General features: G+C 39.9%; 1 protein-coding gene across 2 annotated transcripts in view; it reads right to left on the bottom strand.

The window, feature by feature from the left end:
- The window catches only part of Rab27b (RAB27B, member RAS oncogene family), a 141207-nt gene that overhangs the window by 13916 nt on the left and 111796 nt on the right, over positions 1–15495 (bottom strand). For both annotated transcript variants that reach the window (XM_075968352.1, XM_075968353.1), the window contains 2 exons: positions 3447–3618; positions 1889–1974 (listed from right to left, as the gene is read on the bottom strand). In XM_075968352.1, the coding sequence (XP_075824467.1) occupies positions 1889–1974; positions 3447–3599 (239 nt within the window). In that variant the 5' untranslated portion in view covers positions 3600–3618. The remainder of the gene's footprint in view (positions 1–1888; positions 1975–3446; positions 3619–15495) is intronic.

The raw sequence follows: 15495 nt of genomic DNA, 5'->3' as shown, positions 1-15495 counted from the left end.
GCTCTATAAAACATACATCTTTTTGACAACAAAACTGACACGTGAAAGGAGACTCTCACGAGGAACGCCTTCAGAAGAACCAGCAGTGTTGAAGGGTGTGTGTAAATGGAATTCACAGTCAAAAAAGCTAACCGAGAGGGCCCGGCACCTCTCCTGGCGTTTACACTCACTGAAAGCGAGAACATTTTGGAAGCATTTCAAAAATATGGGTGTTTACCATGCATCAGCATTGTAAGACATATGATGGGGAATCGGGGGCAGGATGTCTTCCACATATCTCTGCTGTCACTCCCTTGCCACTTTTTTATTCAATCTGATAGTAGAGGATTTTTTTTTATTAGATTTGGGTCTTTAACACTTGGAAATTGGGTCCCGAAGAGACATGTTTTCATTGAATAATGGAATGCCAGTGTGAGCTCCGAGCGACCGAGGCTTCTCTATACTGTTTGTTATCGTGCCTTTGACAGCGGAGAGGATGCTGCGAGACGAGGAAGCTCACAGCTTGGCTGGGATAAGATGGCCACAAGTGATTCAATAGAGAGCAGTTTAAGAATACTCTAGAAAATGTATCTCACTGAACGGTGGCGTAGCATTCGTTTGGTAGCGTGTTAGTGGCAGCGTATAGGAGCCCCTGGAGTTCAAAAGAAACTGGGGGTTGGTTGGTTTCCCTGGGAAGGCAGAATTGGACGAAGGCTGGTGAAAGGAGAGCATTGGGAGGGTGGGAAAGAAGTTAAAGGTTCTAGGACTGAAGCCATAGCTCAGTGGTTGGTGTGCTCTAAGCCCAAGCAGATCGTTCTGGATCCCCTGGACCCACTCAAAACCAGACACAGCAGTGTGCCTCTGTCATCTGGGTACTGCAGCCATGAGATGGGAAGTAGGAACAGGAGGATCCCAAGAAGCTCATGGGCTGGCTGGCCTGGCATGAGACCCAACCTCAAGCGTGGTACAAGACCTACACTCTGATACCCATGGCTGTTCTCTGACCTTCACCTGCATGTCACGGCCCATGCATATCACCGTCACATACATGCATATGCACACATTATACATAATATATCTGAAAATGCACGCATATCATACACAGCATGCAGAGAGCTCAACTAAAAAAAAAGATTCTAGCTATCAGGAAATGGTGCCAGCCAACTTTGAGTGAGAAAAGGCAGTTACCAAGCGTGTAACAAAGAATCTGGGAGAGGGGGAGAACACAAAGACAGGGAGGACAACATACCTGTTCTTCAACTCGGTGATCAGCTCTTGCAGCAGTGCTAATTTCCCATCTTTACTGGGGTAAATCTGGAGAGATTTCTCCCCACTAGGAAGTATGAAGGCAGATTTGCCCACTTCCTTTTTTTTTTTTTTTTTTTTTTTTTGATTTTCGAGACAGGGTTTCTCCGTAGCTTTTTTTGGTTCCTGTCCTGGAACTAGCTCTTGTAGACCAGGCTGGCCTCGAACTCACAGAGATCCGCCTGCCTCTGCCTCCCGAGTGCTGGGATTAAAGGTGTGTGCCACCACCACCCAGATTTGCCCACTTCCGATTGAGTGTTCAGATCTGCACTAGCTCTACAGTTGCTAGCGTACAGCATGACTAGAAATCATGGACTTTAATTCCTTTTTACAAATCTTCTTTGGTCGTTTTGTTTTGTTTGTTTGGGTTGACACAAAGTTGTTCTCATTTTGTAACCCTGACTGGCTGCAAACTTGCCACAATCCTCCTGTCTCAGACTCCTGGGTACTAGGATGTAGGCATGAACCACACACTGGGCATAGCTATCTATTTTAAAATTGGTAGAAAAGCTGGATACCATTTATTTTTGAGGTTCGTATACATCATTCACTTTTCAATGCTTTCTAAGTTATTGGGAGCTAGAAATAAAGGAATTCCCGTTACCGCTCTTGTCCAGCAGTGTCCCAAAGCTGCAGGTGCACCTTAAACGCTTTCCCTGAAGATCCATCTGCTCCCTGTGTGTTGTAAACCTGGAAAACACAATCCTCCCACGTTAATATTGCTTTGGAATTTGTCAACACTGTAGTTCTCTGGGTTCGCTCAGAATGTTTTCGTTGATTACTATAATCAAAGTTCATAGTGCAGAATAAACACTTGCTTTATTTTCCCCCAAGTATCACATAGATCTCACTTTCAAATGTCAAGTAGAGTATGATTTTCAACACAGCGTAAGCATACTGCAAACTTAAATTAGACACCTTCTGTCATTCCCTCATGGAGGCAGCAGACATCAGATTAGGACGAAAGCCGTAGGTTCAAACAACCAACTTTTCATTTAAACGTCTGAGTCTAAATTTTTTATATTGACAAATTGAGACCATAATCCTTTTCTATTTTACAGTTGTAATATACTATGAAATTAGTTGTAATATACAAATGAAATTACAAATGGAAAAATAATTTTAATCAAAATTTGTTTGCCAAGTCCCTGCCTCTCTTTTAGCATAGAACTGCCTTTCAAAATGACTTAGGTAGTAAGTGTGCACAGAGTTTCTCAGCGGGGTCAGTTGGGAAACTTCAGCCTCTTCCTTGGAGGGCCTTTGCAGAAAACGTTCATGATTTAGAGGAAGTGTTCTACAGGCACAATTTTTTACAAGATTTCTACCTAGGTCGGTAGGCATTGCTGAGGGAAGAAGTCAGAGGAATCCTGCCCAGAGTCTATTGGCTCTCAGTTGAGGGAGAGGACGCGATTCAACTTTTCAGGCAGTGGCTCTCCACCAAGCATTTCCCGTGGGGATTTGAGACATGGACTGGAAGGCATAGTGATCTTGGCAGTCAGGACTACCATGGGTGGCAGGAAATCTGGCTAAGCTTCTGTGCCTATGCTGCATGCCTCCCGTGTCACAATATCCTCCTTCCTGTCATTAGTGTCTAGCATGGGAGACGGAAGTGCTGTTGTGATTCTCACTTAAGCTCCCTTCTCATGGAAAATAGCATGGATGGGTCTCACATTCTGTTCCCAACGAGCCAGTGATTGATGGCTGAGGCTACACATAAATAAAAATGCAGCAAGAACTTACAAATCTCATCTTCCAGCTATTTGCCAATCATATGTTTTAACCTCTTTGTTAGGAGTAAGGGAATGAATCCTTCAACTTTCTAAGAAATTTACTTCAGCCCAATGAATTAATATTTCTGGTACTTTAATACATCAAAATGTGAAAGCGTCCTTAGGAACGCATAGAAAACACATCATCCACAAATTCAACAACACATTTATTTTAGTTGCCTTGTGTGCTTTTGAAGACAGATAGTGTCACTCAATATTTTCCTATCAAAATGTTACTGGTAGTTGAAAATGTCATAAATAATATTCTGCAGTTATGAGTTTCATGTGATTAAAAAAAACAGACACTTTGAAGTGCAATGAACACAATTTCATCAATTCTTATTTGACACAAGAGAATGGGTAGTAAGGTTAAGAGTATGGTTAAAAACTTACCACACGTTTTTCCCGAAAATCTATTCCCACCGTAGTGATGAATTTGGGATTGAATTTATTGTCTGTGTATCTGTAAAGAAACGTGGTCTTCCCTACTCCTGAGTCTCCAAGGGCCAGGAGTTTAATCAGATAATCATAATCTCCATCAGTCATAGTGATGGTCTTGGCAGGCCTGCACAGGAGAAGAGCAAATATAATATATCAATAGTTGATTTTCTTGTCTGCTATCAGAATACAATGTAGACCTAATTAATTACATTAACACCAAATGCCTCTATTGTGCCTAAATCCTGAAATAACTTGGTCAAAGCAGCTTCAGGTGCGAGGGCACGCCTCCCATTTGTCACTTCACATCAGGCAGTTGCAAAATAGACATTGGCACCACAGTAATAGAAGTTTAAAAGGCAAGGACGTTTGTTTCCAAAACCAAGACTCCGGAGGATTAGAGGTGCGGCGTTACGGAAAAGAGGGAGACGCAAGAACAGAAACTCCCCTGGGAAATGAAGCAGTGCAGGTAGAAAGCGACTGCCACTGTACACAGAATGAAGAAGCTGGAGTGGCTTGCGTCTAAGAATTAAGGAGACGCTGTCTATTTTATCCATACACAATATTCATTTTTGATCTTAAGAATTGAACAACTAGCATGATGCCCCTGAAGACACTGATGTGAAATCCGCCCCAAACAAGGAAGCCTCGGTTCTCTGAGAGTCTACGTAGAGTTGTACAGCGCCAGTTTCCAGACCTCAAGAAGGAGGCGGGGTTTCAGCGATTCCCATGCTATGCCTCCTGCCTGGGTGAGCGATATCACCCATCCTTTCTTCCTGAACACAGACCCCTCCACACCTGAAGCTGTGATGACTATGGCTTGAACCAGCCCTAAGCTAAATGCAAATGCATCTGCAGGGCTTATTCCAAGGTGAGGGCACATTCATCTGAATGACACTATCCTCTATTGTTGTGAAGTTCCCACAATGATTTGAGATTTGCTACAAACTTCTGACTCATAGGCCACAGGAATGTTTGTTCTATCCTACAACAAAGAGAGAGGCCTCAAAAGACGTTGCTAACATGGAAAATGTTGTTCTATTATGTGAGAAGATTTTCCTATTTATGAAGACGCAGGAGCCATTGTAGTCTTTAAGACGGCTTATAATTAAAATTACATTTCAAAAACAGCCTATTAAGCCGGGCGGTGGTGGCGCAGCCAGCAGCGCACGCCTTTAATCCCAGCACTCGGGAGGCAGAGACAGGAGGATCTCTGTGAGTTCGAGGCCAGCCTGGTCTACAAGAGCTAGTTCCAGGACAGGCACCAAAAACTTCAGAGAAACCCTATCTCGAAAATCCAAAAAAAAAAAACCAAAAAACCAAAAAACAAAAAACAAAAACAACAACAACAACAACAAAACCAAAAAACAAAAACAGCCTATTAGATGAGCTAAAACATTCTCATAATTTCTGAAAATCTAAAAATGGCCTGGTGATATAGGCCTACAATCCCAGTTGTTTGAGAGGCTTGAGGCAGGAGGATCACGGCTTTATTTTCTCCTGGGCAACTTCACCTGATCATGTTACAAACTAAGGAAGGGGACAGAGGCATAGCTCAGTGCATGTCACACATATGCATGCATGTGTGAGAAGCTGGGTTCCATCCACAACACCATTTAGCAACCGAACAGAAGAGGATGCACACAGTTTATGTGTCTATAATCGTAATTCAAATGCTTTTATTTTGCCATTTTAAGTAGTGGTGCAAGATAAAAAACTTTATGTCCTTGGGTAAAACAGCTGATGAAGATAATGAGCTACTTATCAAATAATTAACAATTATTAAACTGCTTTGGAAAGTTGCATCTTTTTAAATATAACTAACTCCTTAATTTGAACTATGTTGTTTTTGCTAAATAGGGCTAAATTGATCATGGGCATGTGCTTCTTTCACTAAGGAATCCTTTTTGAGATGGGATAATTCATATTGTTGTCCTCAAACATTCCTCCTTAGTAATTTGCCTTCATCCCTGACTAGAAGTTGCCGAGTCTTCTGACCGTAAAGGCTTCGCTTTCTTTTTAAACTATCTAGACAAAATCTGATCATGGCTTAGGAAGCAAGTGCACCCATCAGCAGCGTGCCATCCTCAATGAAAGGGCACAGATAACCACAGACACCGGGCTTCCCTCGGAGATACCTTCTGTAAGCGACTGCCTATGCCTATCAATGCATCAACTTGATGGCTCTAAATCAGAGCTTTATGGTTGAGCCTGCTGCTCTTCTTAGTCTTTGACTCCCGCTGGTGCCAGGTAGAATGGTGCTCCCTCCTGGAGGCCCCCATTACCATCTCTCGATCTTCTCTGTAAGTATCATTTTACTACTAGCCTCTTCATTTTTTTTTTTTTTTTGGAAAAAGAAAGACTTAAATTTATTCTAAGATAAAGTTGAGGACTGCCACAGTCTTTCCTAGGTCTAAGCCATAGAAGGACAAAACTGGACTGCCTGAATAGAAAGTAAAGTTGGAAGGTACCTTGGTTCCCTGAAAAAAAAAATGAAAAGGGTGGGGTTAAAGGGGTCTGTCAGCATGATCTAAATTTTTATTCAAGTTTCCTATATTATTTCCCCTTATTGCTGATAGTCACAAGAGAGACTAAATCTCAGCAAATACATTGAAATCCATCAGCAGATGAGTGTTGAGCACAAAGATGAATCTCAAAAAGATATACTTCACAGTCTAGCTTTTGGCAAAGCTTGGACTTTTATTTTAAAAGTGCATTTAAAAGGCAAGAATTAATGCAAGGGGAGCTGGGAATGCAGCGCAATTGGTCAGAGGCTTGCATGATAGGAATGGGTTCATTCTCAAGCCCTGCATAACATTGGCTGTAATTGTACATGCTTGTAATACCAGCACTGGGAAGGTAGGGCCGGAAAGATCAGAAGTTCAAGACCATTTTGGGCAGTGTAGTAAGTTTGAGGCTGGCCTGGGATATAAAGGACCCTGTCTCAAAAAAAAAAAAAAGAATTTAAAATAAAACCACAAGAACCAAACAAGAAAATTACAACATAGAGTTCCAGATTAAAACACAATTCTTAAATGTTTGGAATCATCATTGTGCTTGTAATTCAAACCAGTAGCCTTCGTGAGCTATGGAATTCAGCGGGTCTTAGAGAAAGATAACTACCAAACAGTCTTACAGCACAGCAAGGACCCAGACTGGGTGAGAACCAGAAAACCCCTGCATGGGAGTTTACTTCCCATTTATACTACGATGCTCTTAACCACTTGCCAACTACATGACACAGCATGTGTTCCTGACTGGTAGCCAGGGTATCCTCTCTTCATTGTATACATCCAGCCTCGGGCAATACCAGGGCTGCCTCCAATCAAGATCTAATCTAGACTGAGCAGTACCGGCTACCAGGGAACAGTTTCACTCAGGACCCCATCGCCTCTACTCTCTATAAATAAAGAGTGCTGAATACACTGTGGAATTTGACACAAACACCATACAAAATAATAACTAAAAGCCTGGCACTGTGACAGCATTTACTTCGTGCTCTCGGTGTGCTCTTTCATCTATTAAATTAAGAATTAGAAGGCTTATTTTAAAGTTTCTCTTAAAATTATTAATATTCTGTCCCTCTCATTTAAATTTATTTGTACATTTTTTATCTGTACCTCCAAGATGTGTTTGATTCACATCTCTTTTTATTACCACATTATTTTTCTGCGTCCTAAAATGACTGATGTAGATGATCTTTCCCTGTCAGATAACACAGCAGCACAAAGAAAAGCCTTGGTAAAATCGCCTTTTCTAAGAAATGGGATAGAAATTTATCTGGAAAGGATCAAAAAGCTGACATGTTTTAACAACATTGTTTATTTTCCTGTACTAAAATTGGGAATCTTGTCATTTCTTGGTTGTACTGGTCTGAAAAGGACAAAAAGCCAGAAGACTGTAATGTTTTCCAGATCATGTCTGCTTCTTGGTATTTATCACAGTGTCCCAGCTATGCCATAGAGCCAGGAGATACAGATACAGAGAGATACAAAAGATGGAATGCTGTGCTCAGAGCCCTTCATGGGACAGCAAGGGGCAGGAAGCGGAGGCAAAGATCTAAATACATCACTCTCCTGGCTTCCGCAGTCTGAAAGTCAGCAATAAATGCAATAAATGCATATAATCGCCGGGACCTCAGTGTTCAGATGGGAAGTCACACCAGAGAGCACGCTGGACTTGCAGGACAGATCACTGATGTCAACTGAGCCAAACGCCCACAAGACTTTCCCTCATTTGTTACAATTAGAAACAGAATAAGATAGTTTCCACCCCAAGTCAATAAAACATCTTTCCAACAGACAGACCACTATTAAAAAAAAATAGAAATACAGAGTTGTGGAGTCCAATCCTATTGGATACATCTCCAAAACACTCCTATACCCAAGGTTCAGGGAACATTGTGGGGTGTGGGGGGGGCAATCAGGGGATTTGATATGAGATTGTGTCTCGTGTTAACATCAGAAGCCACACCCACAAAGTCTCACCAATATGGAAGCCCAAATGTGAGCTGAACAAGGATGACACCAATCAACAGGTCAAATTAGGAAAGCCCACGAGACTTCAACCTTACACAAAGAACCATAGGCCATTGAGTAAAGTTGGGAGCAAGAGAGGTGGTCCCCTTTAGATATGGAAGAGTATACCAAATGCCAGTCTAAACAATTTTGAAGACATACATTCAAGTAATACATACGGATTCAGTGAGCTATAATTAGGGATATATGCATATATGAATTCAATAAAAAATTATGAAAAGGAGACCATGAATTTGTTTGTTTTTGTTTTTTAAGACAGGGTTTCTCTATAGCTTGGGGCCTGTCCTGGAATTTGCTCTGTAGACCAGGCTGACCTCAAACTCACAGAGAGAGACCCACCTGCCTCTGCCTCCTGAGTGCTGGGATTAAAGGCTTGTGCCACTCGGCCCAGTGAGGCCTGAATTTTAAGGAAAACAGAGAAATTAAATTAGAATCTCAAAACTAAGCAAAAAACAAAACAGGGAACATTCTATCTCTAAAGAAAAAAAACTTTTGCATTTAATTGACAAAAAAATAAACATCAAGTTTGAGTTTTAAGAGAAAAAGCTGAAAGAAATGGAAACGGTTGGGCAGAGAGAAGGTAGAGATGCTATGCTTGTGTAGGGGAGGATATTTCTCCTCGGAGGGGCGAGGGCCATGGTTTTAACTCCTGGAACAGCCTGTCTGACGCGGCCCCCAATCTCTTGTCTCTACCCCTAGTGTCCACTGGTCTTGTTCTCCCTAATTTCATTCATCTTTCCTTCCTTTCTTTTTTGAGAATTTCACATATGAATACTGTATTTATACCATTTCTCCCCCCTCGACTTTATCTAACTCTTTGCATGTCCCAAACTGTCTCTGAAATTGATAACATCTTATTTTATTACTATTATATATAAATGTATGCATACACATATATGTAAAACAAAACTATTGCAGATAAATCATTTATGCATGTACACATATTTATACACATACATATATACAGCCTGCTGAGTTCATTTCGTGTTGCTTACACACACATACATATGTACACAATCTTCACTTAAAAATAAAATACAATCTAAAATTCCCTTTAGCTCTTAAAATTTTCTTGTCTCCTTTTCTGTAGGTTTTCCTGAGACCTTAGGGGAGCGGTTTGATGGATACACCCCATTCAGGACTGAGTGTCCTAAGGTCTCTCACCCGTTACATGTTATCCAGCTGTGGTTCTCTGTATTTGTTCCCACCCAGTCTAGGAGGAAGCAGCCCTGATGATAATTCTTCCCCAGATTGAATATTTAATCTTAAAAGAACTATTTTGAGATCCTTGGAAGACAAAGCTCCAAAGTCCTGCATGTTTTAAAGATATGATTTGTGTTCACACAGAACCTAGCAAGTAGACTTAAAATAAGGTGGGGGTTGGAGAAAATGACTCCTTCGGGGGAGCATTTATTTATTCATCTAAAGCACATTTGCTGTATCTCTCGTTTGCATAGTTTCGAGGAAACATCTAACACATACTCAATGGCACCTCTTGTTTGCATGGTGCCGAGAAAGTACTCCTTGCATTTCTACTGGGGACTTACAGTGACTAGAATCAGGGGGTTACCGTATACTTATGGGTAAAATTTCTGGCCAGTCTACCAAATAACAATCTCAAGAAGGCTTTAACAAGCTTTGACCTTGTGACTTGGACTTATTCAATTCATAAAGAACACTCTATTTTTGAGAGTATATTGAATATTCTCAAGGTGCTTTGGGAATTTTGACACAGAAAACAAATAAAGGCAGCATAATACTGTTTACACTCAGTGTAGATCATTTCAAATAAGACTGTCGAGGATTGACAGTCATTTAATCTTTCTTCCCTGCCCTGTATTTGATTGGCTGTGTGGGGCTATGTTGACCTGTGAAACTCTCATAGACTGTGCTTCGCTTCCAGAATGATAGCCAAAAAGGGATACCAATTGATCTTGAAAAATTAATTTCCAGAATGTCAAATTATGGATGGCCGGAACAACTGGTATCTAGCCTATGAACTAATGGAACAGAAATATGTTTTGAGGGAGAAGTCCCTTGTAAAAGATACCTTTTATTTAGTGGATTTTATAGCATTATTTTAATGTTAGAAAGGTTTATCACAATTCATTTTCATTTCAGCTTAAAAACTACTTAGGATTAATGAATATGAGCTTATATCAAAGGTTCAAACTTAAATATACATCTCTGTCAACTTAAGTGACATTGACTTACTCTAAATAGGAGCGAATTTGTCTATTTGAAAAAAAAGTAAATGGGTGTATTTTATTTTTTTCTGAGATCAAGGGCTATAATAAAATAAACTAATAATTCATTGAGATCTGCAACTTGGTTTATACTTTCAGTAAAGGCTGGAAATTCCAACAGAGAGACTAAACAAGCATATATACTTATATTAACGTATCATGCTTATTTGTAGATACTAAGCTCATTTGCAAATCATTGTTTTTCACTCTATCAATTACTTTTTCTGCATAGTTACTCTATTTTGGTTTAGTTTTATAGCATTGTGTTGGTAAGATGTCAATTTAAAACAAACCAGACTACAGTTATTCAAGAAGAGAAAACTTTAATGAAGTTTCTCTGTCTCTCTCTCTCTCTCAGACTGCAGGCACATCTGTGGAGCACTTTCTTGGCTAGTGATTAATATTGGATGGCCCAAGCCACTCTGGGCAATATTATCCCTGGTCAGATGGTCCTAGATGGTATGAGAACACAAGGTGAGCAAGCCATGGAGAACAAGCCAGCAAGCAGTGTTCCTCCATGGTCTCTGTATAAGTTCCTGCTTCCAGGTTCCCACCTCCATCTCCTGCCCTGACTTTCATACATGATAGACGTTACTTGGAAGTGTAAGATAAAATTAGCCCTTTCCTTCCCAAGCTGCCTTTTGATATGGTGTTCATCACAGCAATAGAAAGAACATAGTTTGAAATTATATACTCTTACTGTCTTGGTTAGGTTTCTATGGCTGTGAAGTGACACCGTGATCATGGCAACTCTGATCAAGGAGAGCATTTTATTGGAGCTGGCTTACAGTTCGGAGGTTTGGTCCATTGCCATCATGGTGGAAAACATGGCAGTGTGCAGGCAGACATGGTGCAGGAGAGGCATCTGAGAGTCTACATCAGTTGAGACACTTGGCCTGGTTTGAGGATCTGAAACCTCAAAGCCCACCCCTAGGAACACACTTTCTCCAACAAGACCATAGTTACTCCAACAAGGCCACACCTCCTAATAGTGCCTCTCCTCAGGAGAGTGTACATAAAATGTGGTATGTCCATGATGGAAGATTATTTGGTCAGAAAAAGAAATGAGGTGTGTATACATGCCATTATCACACAGAAAACTTGAAAGTATTTGCTGAAAGAAGCAAGAAACAAAAGGACACATACCTTACAATTCTGTTTATATAAAAGACTCTGGAAAGATAACGTCATAGCGACAGTTTAACAGGAGCCAGGGAAAGGAAAAACTGCGAGTTATGGCTATCGAGTATGGACTTCAGAGACAATTCGTGGGTTTAGAGAATGACATCAGAATAACTTCATAAATATTCTAAAGCCACTTAAATAAATGCTTCCAAAGGTTTACTCTGTTGCTATATCTCAATAATACCACTTATTAGCAGTCCACAATAGGGTAAATATTATTTTATTTTTCAAGTAATTTTTGACCTAGCTAAATTTATGGATTTTTGCTTAATGCAATAACTTGCTAGTAATTTTCATGCATATTCAAAGAAAAATTCACACCCCAAAAACCAAGGCAAATAAATGGCCTGCATAATGTACACTCTTTATATGATTATCACAAACAAATGGTTTTTTATTTATAAAAAAAGTTTTTTACTTAGCACGAACTTCATGAGCAGTCCTGTGTGCAAATACATGCAGGAATCAGGACACTGAGGGTCTGAGGCAGAGGATGGGTTCGTATCACACTGTGATCAAGTAACACTGGGAAGCAACCAGCACGATTCAGAGTGAGTGTGTGTGTCCTCATGAATCTGCTCGTTAGTATCCTCCAGGGGGTTCAGATCTAAACATCCAAGCCTCTCTGTTATGATTCAAACCTCTGTGAGCTGACTCTGGGACTTAGAGATTAATACTCTGCCAGAGCAGGACAGGGCAGCAGCTAAGATCGAACCATCTTTCCTCACCAGTGTGGTTCACCTTGAGCCAAGTGAAGAAATGACAGAAAAAGTCAAAATCCTATGATTCCTTCGAGCAGTTGAAAACCCATGACTTCTTAATGCGACCCAGTCAGTATAGAAAACCCACAACCACGGGGAACAAAAGGAGTCTGTTTATCCAACTTGATCCTGTTATGGTTTAAAGCAGTTTCCGCTACTTGATTGTGGCCCTCCAATCTTGGCACACAAGCAATGACTGCTGACTTCTTCTGATGAAAACTATTGTTGCCATGCCCTTGACGTGATGCCCAGGGACCCAGAGTTACTCTCAGATAGTGTAAGCTTTTTTCCCATGGAACATGGGAGCCAGCTCCTGGAACATTATAATCACTCATTCAAAAATATGTACAGAAGATATCACATAAACTCAATTTAACAAACTAAGCTTCCAGGACTTTTGAAACATTTAAAATATTGGACCTGGAAGTCTTTTTTGCTTGCCTGGTAAGTGGGCTGCATGACTCATTTATTCTAAAGAAGACATCTTTTAAGAGAGAAGAAAAAAAAACTTTATTGTTGTGGAATATTATTCTAAGGTGTGTTACATTTGTTTATGCTGTGGAACATTTATTTAATGATGCAAGGATGTGTTACATTACTTTATGTTACATTTGTTTAACTCTGTGAAACTGTGTTTACTGTGCCTGTCTAAAACACCCTAATGGTCTAATAAAGAGCTGAACGGCCAATAGCTAAGCAGAAGAAAGGATAGGTGGGGCTGGAAGGCAGAGTGAATAAATAGGAGGAGAAATATGCTGAGCGAAAATCTAGGAGTAAAAGAAAGACCAAAAGAGGAAAATATCAGGTACCAGCCACCGAGCTACACAGCAAAGCCATGGAGTAAGAAATAAAGAAAAGATACTCAGAAATACAGAAAGGTAAAAGCCAAAGGCAAAAGGTAGACAGGATAATTTAAGCAGAGTTAGCAAGAAACAAGCCAAGCTGAGGCCAGGCATTTATAAGCAACAAGACTCTGTGATTAATTTGGGAGCTGGGTCACTGGCCCCCAAAGAGTTAAGAGTTTTTTTAAAAAAACAAACAACACTTTACTGGGTTCCTTAAGCTCAGACTTTTGGTAGAGACAAGAAAAAAGGAAAAAAAAAAACATTATAAAAGAGTAAATTCCTTAGGAATCTACAAAGGATCTATCCTATTTATTTCCTTTAAGACTGAAAATTTGCTAGTGAAGTGTGAGAGGATTAATCACTGTAGAAGCAGTAGGCTGTACTACAGCCTCCCCATCAGTCACAGACCAGAAAATGGGCTTCCCAATTTAGTGGCTCACAGATCTGCCTGTTTTGAGAAATCCCTCCTGCCCAAGGCGTAATGGCCCAACTGTGTAAGTAGATCTGAATTCTGGTAAGGAAATGCCACCCACTATGAACTAAATGATCCGTCTTTCTTTGCTGCTGAGTCATATCATAAGTGAAAATATATTAAATTTATATTGTAAAATGAAGCTTCTCCTCGTAGAATATCAATCAAAAAAAGATACAGCTTCAAATTAAAGTTATCTTTTTGTTTTGAAATAGTTATTTTTTGGTGCTAAAGATTGAACTTGGGCTTCGTGAATGCTAAGCAAGTGTTCCACCAGGGTGTCCTAAGGTCAGTCCTACATGCTTTACTTTTAAATTGACAAATAAAAGTTGCATGAAATTATTATGCAGGGCATATTTTGAAATATGTGCACATTGTGAAATGGCTAAATGGAGCTAATTAACATGGATCGACTCATGTAATTATCTTTATGCGTCTAAGGCGAATATTCTAAATTCACTTTTAGCAGCAGTTAAAGATATAATCCATTCTGGGGCTAGAGAGAGGGCTCAGTGGTTAAGAACACTGGCTGCTTTTCCAACACACCCAGTTTTAGTTCCTAGCCCCTGCATGGAGGCTCAAAACTGTATGTAATTCCAATCCAAGGAATCTGATGCCCTTTTCTGGCCTCTTGCACACCAGGCAAGCACGTAGCACATAGACATGCATGCAGACAAAACACCCATATACATAAAATAAAAATTAAAAAACCCATAAAATTATTATGTAAATAAGAACCATAGAAGTCATGTTAAACAATAGTTTTCTTAAATATCTCTCTTAAAATGTTGTATTCCGTGACCAAAATCTTCCCAGTCACCTCCCTCCACTTGTTTGACTATGAAGATTTTTTTTTACTAACTTTTCAAATATTAATGTAACAATGTTGAAAGTTGTGCTCATTTGCTTGCAGGCTGCTGCATTGAGAAAGACATGGAGACTTCTGTTTTGCTTAATTATCTGCAAAAAGGCAACATAATCAAAATATCTACCACAAACACAGCCTCTGCAAGATGACGGAGCCTAGCTGAATAGCTTCTATGGATTCATAGGCAGATAGTGATGAAAAATAAGATGAAGTTGATAATTATTAATAAATTAACATTCAAAAATAATTTCAGATAGCTCATGTAACCATGACATTCCAAGAATAATAAAGATAAAGTTCCCAGAATTATTCAGGAAGATAACATTTGCTGGTTATTGTTTTAGTTTTATGATATTTCATAAGGATTTTGTGAGTAATGAGTGCTGGGTTGAGAGGGAGTCCATCAACAGGGAATGGGCTTACGGCAAAGAAAACGCTTATTGCACAGCGGCTCTTTCTACCCCATTCTGTAGAACTTAGGTCAAAGGAAATTTCTGGGTCTGAATTTTATTTTTGCAATATATATGATCTAACGGTAAAGGGAGAGTGATGAAGATTATTGTAAACACCTCTTAATCCTACCTTGGGTGGGGAAAATCCTTGGGTCAGATATTTTATTTGGAATGCATCCTGCTTCAGAAAATTTAGAGCCCTTAGAGAGATCAGAATCCAAAGGGGGAGGGGTGGGGACAGAACAAATATTTTCTTTATTTTTTCTTTCTTTTTTTTTTAACGAAAAGAAAACTTTATTGGCCAAAAAATGGAGAAGTGGAGTCTGTGCTTGCAGTTCAGCCTCTCGACTCCAGGGAGCTAAGGAGTATAGGAATAATGAGGAAGAGAAACCAGGAAGAAGTATGCATCTTTTCTGTGAATAGGCACACATCTTTGAAGAACTTGGGTGCTATGTTTTTCTTTTTTTTTAATTTTTTTATGGGAATATTTTATATTTTATTTATTTTTTGAAATTTATTTATTTATTAAGGATTTCTGCCTCCTCCCTGCAACCGCCTCCCATTTCCCTCCCCCTCCCCCGATCAAGTCACCCTCCCTCATCTGCTCGAAGAGCAATAAGGGTTCCCTGACCTGTGG

The sequence above is a fragment of the Microtus pennsylvanicus genome, chromosome 4 (assembly GCF_037038515.1).
Source record: "Microtus pennsylvanicus isolate mMicPen1 chromosome 4, mMicPen1.hap1, whole genome shotgun sequence".
Lineage (NCBI taxonomy): Eukaryota > Metazoa > Chordata > Mammalia > Rodentia > Cricetidae > Microtus > Microtus pennsylvanicus.
Note: the sequence above shows the minus strand (reverse complement) of the source record. Positions and strands in the feature narration are given on the sequence as shown.